Raw genomic sequence first — 20680 nt, forward strand, 5'->3', positions numbered from 1 at the left:
TGCCACATGGGGCTGTGCGCCAGGGAAAGTAGACCGTGTCCGAGGTAGGTGGGGGACCGAGTGACTTCATGCGGCAGGTTATGTCGGACTGTGGTGCTCTCCTAATTGTGGCACCTTACTCAGCCACGTACCTGGAGTAATGATAGGGCCGCCTCTGGTCAGGTACAGTCTGTGGGGGTAATTCAGAGTTGATCGCAGCAGCAAATTTGTTAGCAGTTGGGCAAAACCATGTGCACTGCAGGTGTGGCAGATATAACATTTGCAGAGAGAGTTAGATTTAGGTGGGTTGTTTCTGTGCAGGGTAAATACTGGCTGCTTTATTTTTACACTGCAATTTAGATTTCAGTTTGAACACACCCCACCCAAATCTAACTCTCTCTGCACATGTTATATCTGCCTCCCCTGCAGTGCACACGGTTTTGCCCAACTGCTAACAAATTTGCTGCTGCGATCAACTCTGAATTAGGCCCAATATGTAGTGAAAGGTGCAGTGTAGAGATAAGGAGGTAGTGAGCGGTTCAAAGGGTGAGGGAGGGAAGGAGAGGTGTAGGCCTGATATAGGTAAGGAGGGAGTAAGAGATGGAAGGAGGGAGTGAGAGGTGCAATGGGTGAAAGAGAGAGGGAAGGAGAAGTGTAGGGCTGATAGAGGGAAGTAGGCAGTGAGAGGGACAGGGGTGAGAGATGGAAGGAGAGAGTGAGAGGTGCAAAGGGTGAGAGAGGGAGGGAGAGGTGTAGGGCTGATAGAGAGAAGGAAGGAGAGAGTCAGAGGTACAGGTGTGCGAGAGGGAGGGAAAGAAAGGTGTAGACAGGGCTGGATTAAAGCTTGTGGGGGCCCCAGGACACCAAAATTGTGGGAGCCCCATCCAGTAAAATGACCCCTTGCCCTGTCCACACCCCCTATATCCCCCCTACCCACTTCTCCGTGCCACCCCTTACCTCCCCTGCTTTGTGACCCGGCAACTGGGACAATGCCTGCTGTTGCTTATGCAGCATACAGCGCAGAGCGGCTCCCAAGTCCCTTCAACAGCTGCAAGGACATGATATAGTGTGCTGCTGAGGAGGGGAATCGGGAGCCACTTTGCACTGCGCTGTATGCAGCCTCAGCAGCAGCAGGCGTTGTCCAAGTTGCTGGATTAGATTACCCTGCTGTGTGTGGGCCCCAGGATGACCGTCCCTGTCGCCTATCCCTTAATCCGGCACTGGGTGTAGGGCTGATAGAGCAAAGGAGGGAGTGAGAGGTACTGGAGTGAGAGATGGAGGGAGGGTGTGAGGTGTGCAAAGGGTGAGAGAGGGAGGAAAGGAGAGGAGTAAAAGGAGGGAGTGAGAGATACAGGGGTGAGAGATGGATGGAGGAAGTGAAAAGGTCAGCTTTAAGGAGGGGTGCAAGAAGGAAGGAAGAAATAAGAGGAACAGGTTTGATGATATTACCAGTTATTTATATAGCGCACACATATTCCGCAGCGCTTTACAGAGAGTATGTATTTGGCCATTCACATCAGTCCCTGCCCCAGTGGAGCTTACAGTCTATGGGGCAGATGTATTAACCTGGAGAAGACATAAGGAAGTGAAAAACCAGTGATAAGTACAAGGTGATAAACGCACCAGCCAATCAACTCCAAAATGTAAATTAACAGTTAGGAGCTGATTGGCTGGTGTGTTTATCACCTTGCCCTTATCACTGGTTTATCACTTCCTTATGCCTTCTCTAGGTTAATACATCTGCCCCTATATTCCCTACCAAACGTACAAGTACACACATTCACGCTAAGGTTAATTTGTAGGGATCCAATTAACCTACCAGTATATTTTTGGATTGTGGGAGGAAACCCATACAAGTACAGGGAGAATATACAAACTCTACACAGTTAGGGCCGTGGTGGGTATCGAACCCATGACCTCAATGCTGTAAGGCAGTAATGCTAACCATTACACCGTCTGTGCTGCCCATTATTATTAGACATGGAAAGGTAAAATAAACATATATGGGGAAGAGGTGGATGGACACAGGAGAAATAGGGAACACAGGTTGCATAATTTTATAACATAATATGGATTATTTTATACTATGTAGTTTTAAAAATAATTTCATGTTAAAAAGCCCTAAAGATTTGGGTACTCAAGGTTTACCTCAGACTCCCTGTCATTCTATACACTTTTCTATACCCCAACTTCTGAATGCCCACTTTACCACTGTGTAGAAGTATACCCAGAATGCTTTTCATGTTCGGATGTGCACATACTGGAGAATTACAATAGCCCAATGTCACTAATTTTCTTACGCACCTCTATTGGGTGCAATGGAAAGCTGGTGATGTTGGTGTCTGCGAGATGCCTGTGTACCGACTGTCCTAATGGTACTTTGCATACCTCCTGAAATTTAATTACCCCCAAAAAAGTATCCACTTTGATTTATTATACTCCTCTAACTGGTTTAGAGATTAGGGGGCAGATGTATTAACCTGGAGAAGGCATAAGGAAGTGATAAACCAGTGATATGTTCAAGGTGATATAGGCACCAGCCAATCAGCTCCAATATGTAAATTAACAGTTAGGATCTGATTGGCTGGTGCCTTTATCACCTTGCACATATCACTGGTTTATCACTTCCTTATGCCTTTTCCAGGTTAATACATCTGCCCCTAGGTTTTTTAAAATTTTCTCAAGTAACCCCTCTTTGCCTTGGAATGATCAGTTATGATAAACAGATTGTGCCCGTATTACACCCAAGTGCCTGGAGAGGGGGGGGGGGGGAGTGGAAGAAGGAGGTTATAGGAGAGACTGGAGGAATAGAGTGGTAGAGATGGGTTTTTGGTATGAAGAGAGAGGGGAAAAAACCACTGCATATTAGCTAGCAACCTGGAAAAATACAGGTTCTGAATATTAGATACTTTATAACTTGAAAAAAAAAGAATTTGTGTTACTGAATGATTGTAGAGTACAATAAATGCAGTACTGCTCAATGCTCAGTAACATTGTGAGCTGAAATGTAGCGTTGTCAGTTTAGATAGTGCCCTGTGCCGTTCTGTACGGTCTTCATAGACCAGGCATGCCAAACTGCAGCCCTCCAGCTGTTGAGAAACTACATATCCCAGCATGCCCTGACACAGCTTTAGCATTCTCTGACAGCAAAACTGTGTCTGGGCATGCTGGTATATAGTGTTCATTCTAGCACCCTGCACCTTTCAAAACATGTGCAGTTCCTCTTTCCTGCCTGGGGTGTCGCTCTCTCCTCTGGTGCTTCTCAGCACACTCTGGTCTGTATTTCAGTGCTGAGATACAGACCAGAGTGTTCTGAGAAGCACCAAAGCAGAGAGCGACACCCCAGGCAGGAGAGGAGAACTGCATGGATTTTGAAAGGTGCAGGGTGCTAGAATGAACACTAGGTATATGTAGTCTCACAACAGCTGGAGGGCCGCAGTGTGGACATGCCTGTCATAGACCAGTCCGCTTTAAGGAATGTAATATTGTGTAATTACAGAACTGTAATTGTTTAAGTGACGCATTAATACCAGTGACCGAGCACTTTTCTAAATCGAAAAGGTGAAAAAGTAAGTAAATAAACCAGCTTCTCTATAACCTTTTATCTCTCTCCAACCCTTTGGGGCCATTTTTATTGTAGGAATGTCATTCTGTTTCAATCAGTGTCTCTGTGCACCAGTGTGTCTATAATTAAGTTATAAAACTTTTGTTATTGTGTTCAGCATGCACCATTTCTCACATTCACACATTATTGTCTGCCTGTTCTTACAGGGCTTAATGCAGCAAAGTAGATTACATTTTCCCTGGCAAATTACATTTCATAACAGTTGGCTTTCATTTTTATTCCCAATTATACTCATTCACATTTTATGTCTCTTTCAATTTCCTTTTTTTTTTTTTATGGTCTGAAAGCTTCGCCACCTTGGCAATGATGAGGTGCACATTGTGTGGTCCGAGCACAGCAGAGAGTATCGCAGAGGCATAATCCCCACAGAGTTTGGAGACGTTCTACTAGTTATTTATCCCATGAAGAATCATATGTTCAGCATCCAGATTATGAAGAAACCGGAAGTAAGATTCAACTTAGTTTATTTCATTTGAATTATTTGTGCAGTGATTAAGTTTAGAAGAAAGCACCCAGCACATTTCACACATAGGGGGATATCCAATTATCCCCGTTAAAACATCGGGGGTCCGAAAAACTGCAGTTTTCGGCTGTTTATCAGACTTTTTTCCCGATGTTTCACCGATTTTTTTTTTTTTTTTTTTTTTTTTTTTTTTTACAGGCTATCCTGTTAAATCGTGTGTTAAAAAAAAACCTTTCTCCCGAAAACACACAGGTTCAGTGAAACTTGTGTGTTTTCCTGTGAAACGGGTCTGTTTCCGGGGATTCTGCTTCCGGCAGGTGAAACAAAATCCCTGATAAACCGGCGCGTGCCGCGGCTTATCGGGGCTAATTAGATAGCCCCCGGCGGGACAATTAGCCCCGGTAAAAAAACAGGGCTAATTGGATATCCCCCTTACTTGTAGTGTATAGACATCTTCATTTAAGCATTAATTAGATACTATACCTACTAGTGCTAATGCACAATTTCAACACAATTGTGTTCCATACTGCATGTGTAAAATGGGTACACTGCAAAGCTTCAATCACAAATATATGCAATGTGACAACTAGCAGCATAGATCTGCATCCAGCTGACATCACATACACTTAGGCCATGTACTTTCCTGGTGAAATATGTATCCAACAGAGATCTCCTTCCCCCTTCCCTCCAAAGCAACAAACAAACAAAAAATAACCCTCTCTAACATGGCAGCATTGCACCATTCCCAGCCTCCAGTCCTGCTCATCCTGCAGATTTGCGCAATGCTTCCTTTCTCCAGTCCCACTGACTCTGTACAATTGCACACTGCTTCCTTCCACAAGTCCCACTAACCCTGAAGGATTGCATCCTGCTTTCTTCTTCCAGTCCTTCTCACCCTGCAGGCTTACACCATGCTTCCTTCTACCAATCTCACCATGTACAATTGAATCATGCTACGTTCCTCCAGTCTCACTCACCTGGTACATTTGCATTATGCCTCCCTCCTCCATTCCGCTCACCATGTAGGATTGCACTCTGCTTTCTCCCTCTGGTCCCACTCACCCTGTAGGTGCACCATGCCTCTCTCCTCCAGTCCTGCTCACTCTGTTGAGTTTCACCATGCTGTCTTCCTCCAGTCCTGCAGACCTTGCAGCATTGCACCCCATTCACTTCCAGTTCTGCTCACTGTCCTCCGCTCTGCTGAACTCCACTGCACACCAATCACCATTGCTTTGCCACCTACAGTCCCACAGTCACTATGTATGCATACACTGTGGTTATGCCTCGGTGAATGCCATAGCATTCAGGCTATGGGGATGCAGCAGGTCTGAATAATGGGATGGAGATCACATGGGTCTCAGTGGCAGTGGGGATAAGGAGCCATTGGCACTTTAAGAGTTTGAGAGTGTGGGCTGGCTCCTCCCTCTATGCCCCTCCTACCAGACTCGGTTTAGAAAATGTGCCCGGAGGAGCCGGTCACAGCTAGGGGAGCTCTCCAGAGTTTCTCCTGTAAAGTTATTTTTTAGAGTTTATTATTTTACAGGGAGGCTGCTGGCAACAGCCTCCCTGCTTCGAGGGACTAGGAGAAGGGGGAGGGAGTAATGTCCGCCCTGCGGGGCCTGAGCCACTATCTCCGCTGACAGGACACTGAGCTCCTGAGGGGATTGAACGTTCCCCGTCACAGGGGATCACTCACCCCGGCAGCATGCCGCCACCCCCTTACAGAGCCAGAAGATCGGTGGCGAGTTAGTCACCGGGCTCCCTTGCAAGCGGGGAGCCGGTGTGAAGATGGCGGCAACCAGGGTATGGAGCGCAGTACTAATTGCATTCCGGGGATCAGCGGTACATAGTGTGGCGCTGTGAGGGGCGCCCTGAGCCAGCACCTACACCCTACACTGACCTCCAAGCCTGTCAGGGTCCCAGGATCGCTGCCAGCACAATTCAACTCCAGCTATCTCTTACGGTACTAGGGGGTTGTAGAAGGGGGGGAGGGGCTGTGTACAGACGGTGTAACCTATTAAGGTACACAGTCTACGCTGGTTGGGGGTCTCCCTATACCTTGGAAGCGCTGTGTGTGGGTTGGCTCCAATCTCTGTGTCTCTCTTGCCATTCTTGGGGGTGAAACTCTTGTCTGTCCTCCCGTGTGTGTGTGTGTGTGTGTGTGTGTGTGTGTGTGTGTGTGTGTGTGAAGTGTCTGTGGTCTCCATTAAGCTATGTCCAGGGACTCTGTGTCATATGCTGCAGAGGATATGTCCTCTCAGGACGATCCCATTCCATGTAATCAGGATTGCACTGTTTTAGCACAGATACCAGTAAGGGAGCCTGAATGGTTATCCTCTATTAAATCTATGATTTCTCAGATTTCTACTAGGGTAGCACAGAATTAATCTGCAACTCAGGTTTTACAGAACCCTATGACAGTCTGGTCCAGTTCTGTTAACTCAGTGCCCCCCACTGTATGTTCCCACGTGCTCTTGCACGGATTATGCAAGATGACATGGATACCGATTCTGACACTGCAGACGGTGATGGGGATGTGTTGCGGGGGGCGGCATCTCTTGCAAAAGGGGTGCAGTTGATGATAGAGGCCATTAGAGATGTGTTGAATATTGCTGATACAACACCTGAGCAGGTTGAGGAGGCTTACTTCACTGACAATAAGAAAGCCTCGCTAACCTTCCCTGCGTCAAAGGAATTAAATGCTATATTTGAGAAAGCATGGGAAAACCCAGAGAAAAAATTCCAGGTCCCTAGAAGGGTTCTGGTGGCTTTCCCCTTCCCTGAGGAGGATAGGAAAAAATGGGAATACCCGCCCATAGTTGACGCATCTGTATCCAGACTCTCAAAAAAAGGTGGTTTTACCTGTCCCAGGATCTACCGCCTTAAAAGAGCCGGCTGATCGCAAAATTGATACTACGCTCAAATCCATATACACGGCTTCAGGGGCGATACTACGTCCCACTATTGCCAGTGCATGGATTTCCAAAGCTATAGTAAAGTGGTCAGGCACGTTACTTGAGGATTTGGATTCAATGGATAAAAGTGATGTTGAATTGTTTTTACGTAACATTCAGGATTCTGCAGGATTTATGGTAAAAAGACCTGGGTTCCATGGCTGCAGGGATATCTTCCGTGTCTGTCTCAGCTCGTAGGGGACTTTGACTGCGCCAGTGGTCTGCTGACGCGGAATCCAGGAGAGGTGTGGAGACCCTACCCTACACATGTCAGGTTGTCTTTGGAGAAGCGTTGGATGCGTGGATTTCCACGGCTACAGCAGGTATGTCTCCTTTTCTTCCCTCAGCTGCACCTGCCACGAAGAAACCCTTTTCTTCAGCTGCATCACAGTCCTTTCGGACTGCCAAGCCAACAAAGGCCAAACCGTCCAACACCTTCTTTAGGGGAGGTCGGCCAAAATCCAAGAAACCTGCTGCTGCGGGTTCCCATGAACAGAAACCTGCTTCAGGTACGCCAAAGTCCTTAGCATGACGGTGGACCGCGCAGCCTGGAGGTGGGACCGGTGGGGACAAGACTCAGGCATTTCAGTCACGTCTGGGTGTCGTCCGGCCTGGATCCCTGGGTGCAAGATATTGTGTCCCAGGGGTACAGGCTGGAATTTCAAGATCTCCCTCCTCACCGATTCTTCAAATCAGGCTTGCCAGCTTTGCTGGCAGACAGGGCTAACCTACAGAAGTTGGTGGAGGCACAGGTTATTGTACCAGTCCCACCCCATATGCAAAACAAAGATCACTATTCGAACCTTTTCGTGGTACCAAAACCGGATGGTTCGGTCAGACTCATTCTGAATTTAAAATCGCTAAACCCCTTCCTGAGGGAGTTCAAGTTAAAAATGGGGTCTCTAAGGGTGGTGATATAAGGTCTGGAAGAGGGGGAATTCCTGGTATCCCTGGATATCAAGGATGCGTACCTCCACATTCCAATTTGGCTGCCGCATCAAGCTTATCTCCGATTCGCACTGTTGGACTGTCATTTCCAATTCCAGGCCCTGCCATTCGGTCTCTCCACAGCACCGAGGGTATTCACCAAGGTGATGGCAGAGGTGATGGTTCTCCTCTGCAGACAGGGGGTGAACATAATTCCATATCTGGACGATCTGCTGATAAAGGCATCATCCAAGGAGAAGCTGTTACAGTCCATTGTTCTCACGACCCATCTACTCAGAGAACACGGTTGGATCCTGAATCTTCCAAAATCACATTTGGAACCAACAAGAAGGTTGTCCTTTCTGGGAATGATCCTCGACATGGAAGTGCAGAAGGTGTTTCTTCCAGAGGAAAAAGCGTTGGTGATACAAGCAATGGTCCGGGATGTCCTGAAGCCAGCCCGGGTGTCGGTTCATCAGTGCATTCGCCTTCTGGGGAAGATGGTGGCCTCTTACGAGGCTCTGCAGTACGGGAGGTTTCATGCTCGATCCTTCCAGCTGGATCTCCTGGAGAAGTGGTCAGGATCTCATCTTCACATGCACCAGAGAATACGTCTGTCGCCAAAGGATTTCACTCCTCTGGTGGCTACAATTACCTCATCTTCTGGAGGGCCGCAGGTTCGGGATTCAGAACTGGATCCATCTGACCACGGATGCAAGTCTCCGGGGCTGGGGCATAGTCACCCAAGGAAAAACCTTCCAAGGAAGGTGGTCAAGTCTGGAAGCCGGCCTGCCGATAAACATTCTGGAACTAAGAGCCGTCTACAACGGTCTTCTCCAAGCGGCCCATCTTCTAAGAAATCGGGTCTTTCAAGTGCAGTCGGACAATGTAACGACAGTGGCTTACATAAACCGACAGGGTGGAACGAAGAGCAGAGCTGCAATGTCAGAGGTAACAAGAATCATCCTCTGGGCAGAAAAACACGGGTTGGCGCTGTCAGCAATCTTCATTCCGGGAGTAGACAACTGGGAAGCGGACTTCCTCAGCAGACACGATCTCCATCCAGAGGAGTGGGGACTCCATCCGGAGGTGTTCAAGGAGTTAACAGATCTTTGGGGTGTACCCCAAATAGACATGATGGCCTCTCGTCTCAACAAGAAGCTTCAGCGGTATTGTTCCAGGTCGAGGTACCCGCAAGCAGTGGCGGTGGACGCCCTAGTGACTCCGTGGGTGTTCCAGACGGTGTACGTGTTTCCACCACTTCCACTTATTCCAAGAGGTCTAAAGCTCATAAGGAGATGAAGAGTTCAAGCGATCCTCATTGCTCCAGACTGGCCAAGAAGGACTTGGTACGCGGATCTACTGCTAGAAGAGCCAAGGCCTCTTCCTCTTCGGGAGGACCTGCTACAGCAAGGGCCATTCGCCTATCAAGACTTACCACGGCTACGTTTGACGGCATGGAGGTTGAATGCCAGATACTAGCTCGAAAGGGCATTCCGAACAAGGTTATTCCTACCCTGATACAGGCTAGGAAAGGAGTAACGTCTAAACATTCCCATCGTTGAAAAAATATGTATCTTGGTGTGAGTCCAAGAAGTTTCCTACGGTGGAGTTTCAACTGGGACGGTTTCTCCTCTTCCTGCAAGCTGGTGTGGATATGGGCCTGAGGTTAGGATCTGTGAAGGTCCAGATTTCGGCTCTATCCATTTTCTTCCAGAAACAGTTGGCTGCCCTCCTACGGCGCCATGGGATCTTAACGTGGTGTTGCAGTTCCTTCAGTCGGACTGATTTGAACCTCTACAGGAGGTTGAGGTCAAGTTTCTCAAGTGGAAGGCTGTCACTTTGTTGGTCTTAGCTTCTGCTCGACGTGTGTCAGAGTTGGGGGCTTTGTCGTGTAAAAGCCCCTACTTGATCTTCCATAAAGACGCGTCAGCAGTTCCTTCCGAAGGTTGTGTCGGCATTTCATATCAACCAACCTTATTGTGGTGCCAGTTGCGACTGACTCCTCAATCTCATCAAAGTCCTAAAGATCTTGTAAGGGCTCTAAAGCTCTATGTGAGGAGGACTGCTCGTCACAGAAAATCGGACTCTCTGTTTGTCCTGTATGATCCCAAGAAAATTGGGTGTCCTGCTTCTAAGCAGACGATCTCTCGCTGGATCAGGTTCACTATCCAGCATGCATATTCTACGGCAGGCTTGCCGTGTCCTACGTCTGTTAAGGCCCACTCGACTCGTAAGGTGGGTTCTTCCTGGGCAGCTGCCCGGGGTGTCTCAGCTTTACAACTCTGCCAAGCGGCTACTTGGTCTGGGTCGAACACATTTGCAAAGTTCTACAAGTTTGATACTTTGGCCTCTGAGGACCTAAAGTTTGGTCAGTCAGTTTTGCAGGAGCCTCCGCGCTCTCCCTCCCGTTCTGGGAGCTTTGGTACATCCCCATGGTGCTACTGTGGACCCCAGCATCTTCTAGGACGTAAGAGAAAATAGGATTTTAATTACCTACTGGTAAACCCTTTTCTTGTAGACCGTAGAGGATGCTGGGCACCCACCCAGTGCTTCGTTTTCCTGCAATAGTTATCTGATTCAGTTCAACTTTGTTTTTAGGGGAGTACTGCATTGTTACTTGGTAAGTAATGTTTCAGCAGTTGCTGAGTTTCAATCTAGTTAGCTTGGTTTGCCTTGTACGTATGAGCTGGTATGAATCTCGCCACTATCTGTGTATAATCCTTCTCTCGAAGATGTCCGTCTCCTCGGGCACAGTTTCTAGGCTGAGTCTGGTAGGAGGGGCATAGAGGGAGGAGCCAGCCCACACACTCAAACTTTTAAAGTGCCAATGGCTCCTAGTGGACCCGTCTATACCCATGGTACTAATGTGGACCCCAGCATCCTTTATGGACTACGAGAAAAGGATTTACCGGTAGGTAATTAAAATCCTATTTTTACTTGGTCTTCTAGAACCTTATGTTGATTTGCACCAAAGAGATAACATGGCTGTCCACGACAAAATTGAGTTTTATTTGTGGTTGTTTGGAAATGATGAGTTATGTAAGTGTCTACACTCCCCAGATCCCCTTCTTTGGACCACTCTTCGATGGAGCTATTGTGAATGGTAAAATCCTTCCAGGCCTGGTCCGAGCAACAGCCATTAATGCTAGCCGAGCACTTAAGTCTCTCATTCCACTGTACCAGAACTTGTATCCTTTTTGTATTGTAACAACAGTAAATGTATTGTTTTTCAAAGGGCATCTAAGGAGTATATTGTCTGTACTCCTATATACAATACTATATACTGTATCCAAATTGTTTATATTGTCATAGTTTGATTATGACCAGTGTATCAAGTGTGCATAAATATAGACATCAGGATGTTTGTATATGGGGTGCTGTCAACTTTAAAAAAAAAAACAACAACAAAAAACACTTCTTTAGATTCTAGTCTCAGACCAGGCTAGTTGCACTATATGGCTGATTATTTTAATTGTATTGCCTCATAGTATGAGAGAACAGACATTCATCCTGAAATTGGACGCTTAGTGTTTGGAAATATCCCAGATTCTTGCAATATCCCTTGTAAACTCATTGACAGCTGTCAATATTATGCCACTAAAGCAAACATAGAAATGTTAAATGAAAGAGATGAGTTGCATTGAAAGCTATGATGCATAGGTATACAGTATATTGTACGCCTTGGATCCAACCAATCAGCTACTGTAGTCCCTAGCAATCTGTCCCCACTTGGTGCTTACAGCAAACCACAGAAGCACTTTGCTCTTTATCATCATGGCAGCAAACCTAAAAAGGAAGTAGAGAGGCGCTAAATGGTCAAAAACAAAAAGGTAGGGGGCAATGGCTTGGCACTGTTTTAAGATGTTTCCCCTTCATCCACTAGGGGACACTGGAGAGCAGTTACAGTGGGGAAATAGTAGGTAGTAGCTGGAATCTAGCACTTTAAATTTTAGTAATGTGGCTAGCTCCTCCCCTACTATGTCCCCACTCCAAGTCAGTCTTTATTTTGTGCCCAAGGGAGCTGGTCACTCTTGGGTGTTTTCCTGGAAATTTTTTTCTTTCTCTTTCTATCAGGATTTTATACAGACTGGCAGCTTCTGCCTCTGCCAGTCTGCATCATTGGAGCTGCCTGCGATGTCACCATCACAGCTGCTTGCGGCTTGTGCTGGATCCCCGGCTTCAGAGACGCGGGCTCTCTGGAGGGCTGACCGGACACCGCTGCTCACTGCCGCATTGAGGTTGCTCCTTCAGCCACACCATCGTCCGGCATCGAGGCAACGGTAAGTATAGAAAGGAGTGTGGTGCACTGTTAAGCGGTACTGCTAGCGGCGCTATGTTTAAAACAGGTGCCATAGCGGGGGGAGCGGAGCTTATTCTTGGTCCAGTGTCCCCAGCGTCTCTGCAGTACAACATGCACTGGCAGCCATTTTACAGGCTGAAATTATACAGCAGCAGCAGAGTTTGCAGCACTACAACCCAGGCACTGTGAGCAGTCGGTGGGGTGTTGGTTAGACAGGTCGGGGAACGTGTGAGGCACATGTAGATTACAAATAACGTGCCTAGAGCTGTGCCATAGCAGTGCAGTGATTACAGGACAGGTGTGACTAAACTCCCTTACTGTCCCCTCTTCTGTCTGTTCCTCTCACATAGTTTGTGTTACTAACAGTGTGTGTGTGTGTGTGTGTGTGTGTGTGTGTGTGTGTGTGTGTGTGTCTGTGTGTGTGTTTCTGTGTGAAAGTGCTGACATGGCAGGAAAAGGTTCCAAAGCAGCACAGATGATTTTCACATGTAAAAAATGTGCTGCTAAATTCACACAGGGACAGAGAATCCCTGTTATGTGAGGATTGTGAATCTGAGCCATCTGTTCAGCCCTCACAGCAGCTGCAGGAAGCTCCTGTTTGGACTACTTAGCTTACTGATGTGATGTCGCTTTTAACCAGGGAACTGGTTGCATCTCGCCAAGATAGAGAGGCTGCCAAGTTCCAACTGCTTGGACAGAACCCTGAGCCTGAACCATCTTGGGCTCAGTCTCTGGCAAGTTCAGTGGAAGGGCTTTCTAAGTCCAAAATCCCTTCCCAAGCCCAGTCCTTAATTACTCCTTCCCAGATGTCTAGAAAGAGGTTGCTAACCTCAGTGTTACAGGACTCTGAGGATGATATGCCTCTCTTGGAGGAGGGAGAATACAGTATATACAGGACTCGGATGACGAACAGGTTTATGAGGAAGCTGACCCAGTGCCTCAGGGTATAGAGGCGCTTATTACAGCCATTCATTTGGTGTTAAAGGTTGAAGAGCAGGAGCAGGGTACTTCACGTCCTTTGATGTTCGGTACCAACCAAAAACTAGCAGCGACCTTTCCGGTTTCGGAAGAGCTGGATGCACTCCTGACTGCTGCCTGGAAACACCCGGATGCAAAATTTCAGGTATCTAGAATAATTTGGTCTTCCTATCCTTTTTCCGCAGATACCAGAAACAGGTATGAGGAGTCCAATTGTAGACTCCTTGGTGTCTTCTCTGTCCAAAAAGACAGTTCTGCCGGTTCCGGGAGCCACCTCACTGAAGGAACCATCAGATAGAAAGTTGGAGACTTCCTTGAAGACGACATACTCAGCGGCCGGAGTTTTACATCGCCCGGTCAGGTAGGTTGTTGGGTTAAAAGCAACAGCACTTGTTATAGGGCGCAAGTTCCTTAATATATAAATACTGAACACTTGAAAACATAATAATTGTAATTGCAGCTCTCAACAGGTGATTTGGATTATCACCTAATTAGAGACAATATTATTTAAGATGAATGAGAGCGCAACTGCAATTTATAAAATTGTATATACTTAATAAATGCACATAATTTATAAACAAAATATAAATTTATCTAAAAAGTCATAATGCTTGACACAGCCCCAAAAGGTTCCACATAATCTTAATGATCCGGTAATTGACTGTGAATCAATCGCTGTCTCATAAATTGCCTTTTCCACTATATTTGGATAACGTTCCACAGAGTGTTATATAGTGTTTTAAGGATGATTTTCTAATGCTCACCGCTGCTGGAGTTCAATAGCAGTTAACTTCCTAATGTCTGATGCAGCGGGGGGAGGGAGAGCATACACCTCTCTGGATCCAAGTGCCGTGTAGAGAGAGGGAAAGCAGCTGTCAGCAGCACCGCTCGCAGTGTCCCTGTCAGCCCGTGCTCTGAGCTCCACAGACGGCAACGGGCTGATGAGATGTTTCACAGGACACACACAGGAGAGGGCGCGGCTGCAGACTGGCGGTGGAACAATAGAGGCAAGACCGGAACAATGATGTGGACCTCACAGGGGTAACCTTTACGCGTTTCTCCGCTGTCACAATGTAGCGGTTTCCTCAGAAGGTGTGATTAGGTGTCAAGCTGGTCTGATATTTAAATGTTCAATTGCTCAATCCACAGAGACCATTTATTAGCAGCAACAGGTGTTAAAAATAATCTAAAACAATCTAAGATAAGTGTTCAGTATAATGTTATTATCTTTGTCTACATTTTTAAAAGGTATTATTATAAACCATCAACAATATATATTTATACAACCTATCAGTTCTTTATAGTTTGTTACAAGAAATTGATATTTTGTTTGATACAAGCAGGCATCACCGCAATTCATGTTTATTAACTTCAACTAGTAGAAAAAATCCAGTATAGATACTAAAAAGTCAGTGACGTAACAAGCTAGTGCCAGAGTCAAGTACACAGCAGGACCCAGGTTCAAGTCCCATCCAGGACCAAATCACACCACCAATATAATTATATGTATATATTTTTTCTCTTTAGAACTTTTACTTTAGTTCACAAAATATCTATTATATATTATATTCATCAATCTTATGTATTATTTTTCAAAGACACCTATATAGATGTTAATATATAGTCAAGTCAATTGTCTGACAACATTTTTTACAACCATATACATATACAATTATACAAGAAGAGAGAGGAAATAGAAAATTATATATAATCATCAGAAAAAGAAAAATATATATGATTATCAGAAAGAGAACATTTATTAAAGCTTGATTCAATAGTGTCCCCAAGCTAGTTCAATCATGATTTTTATAACCATTAAAATTGGATCCAGCACACCAATTTACTAGTTTTTATAGTTCATAGGTGAACATGGTTCCAATTTTTCATATATACATATGTGTATGCTAATAATCGATTCTTAACTACAGATGGAGAACCTATAGAATAATCTAAAGAGACCAAGCAAATCCAAATAAAGAATATATATAAAAAATATATATAAAAAATAAAAAAATATAGATTATATATATATAAGGGAAGTCTTCTTAAAACCAATCAAACTGACATATCATAGATACAACCACTTAAAATGAATACCCGTAAGCACACATGGGTTGAGCGTACAGGTCATGGACCACAGCCTCCAGTAAGCCATAACGGGATAGGAAGATATTAAAGGTTATTTAATTCGACTGACTCGTTTAATCCTGCAGGGAACAATGAGCCTAAAGAGAAAATCCAATAGGCTTCTCTTCTACAGAGGAGGTTAAAACGATCTCCTCATCTAGTTGTGTTCCCGATATGCTCAATTCCTTGTACCTGTAGTACACTGATATTGCCCTCGTGTTTTATTTGTACATGGCGGGATAGGCTATGCATACATAACCCTTTTAGAACATTCCGCCTGTGTTCTAGGAATCTAGTATTCAGGGAACGAGTTGTCCTTCCTACATATTGTACTCCACATTGGCATGTTATCAAATATACAACATATGTGGAGTTACAATTGATATGATGATTAATATTGAAAGTGGTTCCTAATGCAGTAGAATTAAATGTAGTGCTTTTATTTAATATAAAGTTACAAGTAATGCAACCTATCCTACCGCATTTATAACATCCCTTGATATTAGATGTCTTACCTAGCCAGGTTGTAGCAGTATTCCCTATTCTCTGTTCGACTTTGAAATGGCTGGGGGCTAGAAAACTCTGCAGATTTCTATTCTTTTTATAAACTACTTTTGGTTCCTCCTTCAAACATGTGGATAAAATCCTATCTGTTTTAAGAAGTCCATAATTCTTCTTAATAATTTTCTTAATATCTTTAGAGTGGGAATTATATTTAGACACACAGATCAAATCATGATCAAATTCTTCAATCATAGGTTCATGTTTACCTATAATGGTTTTACCCAACAACAACGTTTCTCTTTCTTTAGAGCTAGCTTCTTCAAATGCAGAATTAAGTATGCTTGCTGGATAACCTTGTTCTGATAGAGCATTAGTAAGGTCTTTAGCCTGTAATTCAAATTTCTCATGTTCAGAGCAGTTCCTCCTCAGTCTAAAATATTGGCTTTTTGGTATATTATCAAGCCAAGGCCTATAATGACAACTAGAGTAATTGGAACATTTAAATATCAGACCAGCTTGACACCTAATTACACCTTCTGAGGAAACCGCTACATTGTGACAGCGGAGAAACGCGTAAAGGTTACCCCTGTGAGGTCCACATCCTTGTTCCGGTCTCTGCCTCTATTGTTCCACCGCCAGTCTGCAACCGCGCCCTCTCCTGTGTGTGTCCTGTAAAACATCTCATCAGCCCGTTGCCGTCTGTGGAGCTCAGAGCACGGGCTGACAGGGACACTGCGAGCGGTGCTGCTGACAGCTGCTTTCCCTCTCTCTACACGGCACTTGAATCCAGAGAGGTGTATGCTCTCCCTCCCCCCGCTGCATCAGACATTGGGAAGTTTACTGCTATTGAACTCCAGCAGCGGTGAGCATTAGAAAATCATCCTTAAAACACTATAACACTCTGTGGAACTTTATCCAAATATAGTGGAAAAGGCAATCAATTTATGAGACAGCGATTGATTCACAGTCAATTACCGGATCATTAAGATTATGTGGAACCTTTTGGGGCTGTGTCAAGCATTATGACTTTTTAGATAAATTTATATTTTGTTTATAAATTATGTGCATTTATTAAAGTATATACAATTTTATCAATTGCAGTTGCGCTCTCATTCATCTTAAGTAAGGTTGTTGGGTTAACAAGGCTTTGGAAGCCTGGGCAGAACAACTGTCCTGAGGTTTGCGGGACGATTTGCCTCCTGATCAGCTAATACCTCTGGCAGAACATATTCGTGAATCAGCTTTATATCTCCGTGAGGCCTCCAAGGACGTCTGTATCCTCGGAGCCAGAATTTCTGCTTTGGCTATCTCGGCTGCAGAGCTCTCTGGCTTCGGCAATGGCAGGTGGATGCTGAATCTAAGAGGGCGGTAGAGGCGTTGCCGTTTACGGGTGAGGTTCTGTTTGGTAAGGAACATGATACCTTGATTTCTCAAGCCACTGGGGGTAAATCGACTTATTTACCTACAGCTGCACCTGCTCATCGCAGGACCTATATGGGGCCGTCCTTTCGGACCCCTTCCAGGTTTAGAGGCCAGTCCAGGGGAGGAGCTTCAGTCACCCGTGGCTCTCGAGGCAGAGGTTCAACAGCCTCAACCCAGCCAGAGGGTAAGTCTTCCACTACTCCACTGCATGACGGGCTTCCCTCTCACCTGGGGGACCCCAGAGTGGGAGCTCGTCTGTGGGACTTCAAGGAGCTCTGGTTACAATCCTGTCCAGATGCCTAGGTCCGGGATCTCATCACTCACGGTTACAAACTAGATTTTCAAATACAGCCACCTCAACGTTTCTTCACCACGGGTTTGCCAGCTTCCAACGACAGGAGTGTTGTCTTGCAAGCTGCGGTCCAAAAACTCCTGTCTGCAAGGGTGTTGATCCCGGTTCCCTCACATCAACGACACGGGCTATTACTCAAGCCTGTTTCTCATAACGAAGCCAGATGGCTCGGCCAGGCCAATTCTGAACTTAAAGGATCTCAATACTTTTTTTAAAGTGTTCAAATTCAAGATGGAGTCCCTTCATTCAGTCTGTTGTTGCAGGTTTAGAACAGAACGCATTCATGGCGTCCTTAGACATCAAGGATGCCTACTTACATGTTTCCATTTAGCATCCACATCAGGCTTTTCTCCGGTTTGCTATACGGGACACTCATTTCCAATTCCAGGCCCTTCCGATTGGTCTCTTTTCAGCCCCCAGAGTGTTCACGAAGATCATGGCGGTCATGATGGCCCTACTACGAGTGCAGGGAGTGACGATTGTCCTCTATCTAGACGATATGCTGCTGAAGCCAAACTCTGGAGACCAGTTGCTTCAAAACATCCGGATAACACAAGACCTTCTAACTCGGCATGGGTGGATCCTGAACTTCCCGAAGTCTCACTTATGCCACAGACAACAGTTACTGTTCCTGGGGATGATCCTCGACACAGTCCATCAAGGTATTTCTTCCTCAGGAAAAAATCCTCTCTCTTCAGACGTTGGTGAGATTGGTTTTTCAACACCGGCGAGTTTCAGTGTATCTGTGTATTCGCCTCCTGGGGAAGATGGTGGCGGCATTCGAGGCCCTTCCATACAGTCGGTACCACTCAAGGCCCTTTCAGCTGTGTCTCCTACATCAGTGGTCCGGGTCTCATCAGTTCCTTCATCAGTGGGTGACGCTGTCTCCAAAGGCACGGTTGTCTCTCCTCTGGTGGCTAATTTCAACTCATCTGTTGGAAGGAAAACGGTTCAGCGTTTGGGACGGGACTCTCCTCACCACAGATGGACTCTCCTCACCACAGATGCAAGTCTGCGGAGGTGTGGGGGGGGGGGGGGGTTTGTGACTCTGGAGCACCAGTTTCAGGGGCGCTGGTCATCCCACGAATCTGCTCTCCCGATAAACATACTCGAATTGCGAGCAGTATACTTCTCCCTTCTTTAGGCAGATCATCTGTTTCGCGGTCGGGCCATCAGAGTTCAGTCCGACAATGCCACAACGGTGGCATACATCAACCGACAGAGGAATACGCACTGGCCATGTTGGCAATCTTCATTCCAGGAAAATTGGGAGGCCGATTATCTCAGCCGCCAGGATATGCACCCAGGAAAGTGGATCCTCAATCCTCAGGTGTTTCATCAACTAGTCCGCGTTGGGGTAGGCCACAGATCGACCTCATGGCGTCATGTCTGAACCACCAGCTGCCTCTTTATTACTCTCGGACTGGAGACCCGTCGGTAGCAGCCGTGGATGCCCTCACAGCTCAGTGGAACTTCCGGTTCATTAATCTCTTCCCTCTGTTCCCGTTACTGCCTCGGGTTCTGCAACGCATAAAGAGAGAAGACGCGCTGGTCATCCTAGTGGCTCCGGATTGGCCACACAGGACTTGGTACTCGGGCCTTCACCTTCTATCAGTAGTGGAGCCTTGGCCCCTACCACTATGGGATGATCTACTGCAACAGGGTCCTTTTCTTTATCCCGACTTACAAAGGCTACGTTTGACGGCGTGGCTGTTGAGAAGGCCATCTTGAGGAGGAAGGGAATTCCTCTTATGGTTATACCTACCATTCTCCAGGCTCGGAAGTCAGTCACATTGTCTCATTACTACCGCATTTGGAAAGCCTATGTGGCCTGGTGTGAACGACGGGAGTGTTCTCGTACAGTTTTTCTCTTAGCCCGCCTTCTCCTTTTTCTACAGGCGGGTTTCTCTGCAGGACTGAGACTGGGCTCGCTGAAGGTTCAGGTCTCGGCTCTTTCAGTTTTCTTCCAGAAGACGTTAGCCTTGCTTCCAGAAGTTCAGACCTTCTTTCAGGGGGTTCTCCGAATATAACCTCCATTTTGCCCTCCAACGGCTCCGTGGGACCTCAATCTGGTTCTCTCTTTTCTGCAGTCTCTGTTATTTGAAACGCTTGAATCGGTGGAAATGAAATATCTCACCTGGAAGGTGGTCCATCTCCTAGCTCTGGCTTCGGCCAGGCGGGTGTCGGAACTTGGAGCTCTCTCTTGCCGTCCTCCTCACCTAGTGTTCCATGAAGATTGAGCAGAGCTTCGTACTCAACTTGTCATTTCTCCCAATAGTGGTTTCCGATTTTCACATCAATCAGCCACTTGTGGTTCCGGCCATCTCGGCAGATTCTCCGGGTACCAAATCTTTAGATGATGTCAGGGTGCTGAAGATCTATGTGGATAGGACTTCTGCTATTCGAAAGTCAGACTCCTTATTTGTCCTGTACGATGCCGCCCGTCTGAATGGCCGGCTTCCAAGCAGGCTTTAGCCCGGTGGATTCGTTTGACCATCCGACAGGCTAATTTGGCGGTTTCTAGGGAACCTTATACTTCCATTTCGGCGCATTCTACGTGCTCAGTGGGACCCTTGTGCGTGGCTGCCCGCGGGGTTTCCATGACTTCTTTATGTCGCGCGGCCACTTGGTCGGGCAGACATACATTTATTAGGTTTTACAGGTTTGATACTTTTGAGGCCTCTGCATCGCAGTTTGTCCTTTTTGTTTTGCAGGGCTCTCAGTGCTCTCCCACACGTAATGGGAGCTCTGGAACGTCCCCACTGTAGCTGCTCTCCAGTGTCCCCTAGTGGATGAAGTAGAGATCAGGATTTTGGTACTAACCGATAAATCCCTTTCTCCGATTCCACAGGGGACACTGGACACCCACCCGGCACTGTTTCGCTGCCTAGTTTACTTGTCTGTTTGAATGTCACTGGGTGACTGTTAGTTGTTTGTTTCACTTTCACTGCAGTTGGTTGTTTCACATGTTTCCTTGTGTGTTATCTTGTTTTATGTGACTTCATTAACCACCTCTGCTTTAACGTTGGTTTTTTCCAGCTCTCCT

General features: G+C 46.2%; 1 protein-coding gene across 7 annotated transcripts in view; it reads left to right on the forward strand.

Annotated features, from left to right (window-relative positions):
• RALGAPA1 (Ral GTPase activating protein catalytic subunit alpha 1) overlaps nucleotides 1–20680 on the forward strand; it is a 669595-nt gene that overhangs the window by 559208 nt on the left and 89707 nt on the right. For all 7 annotated transcript variants that reach the window (XM_063947861.1, XM_063947860.1, XM_063947862.1 and 4 more), the window contains 2 exons: nucleotides 3892–4050; nucleotides 11012–11139. In XM_063947861.1, the coding sequence (XP_063803931.1) occupies nucleotides 3892–4050; nucleotides 11012–11139 (287 nt within the window). The remainder of the gene's footprint in view (nucleotides 1–3891; nucleotides 4051–11011; nucleotides 11140–20680) is intronic.

This window comes from Pseudophryne corroboree, chromosome 12 (genome assembly GCF_028390025.1).
Source record: "Pseudophryne corroboree isolate aPseCor3 chromosome 12, aPseCor3.hap2, whole genome shotgun sequence".
Taxonomy (NCBI): domain Eukaryota; kingdom Metazoa; phylum Chordata; class Amphibia; order Anura; family Myobatrachidae; genus Pseudophryne; species Pseudophryne corroboree.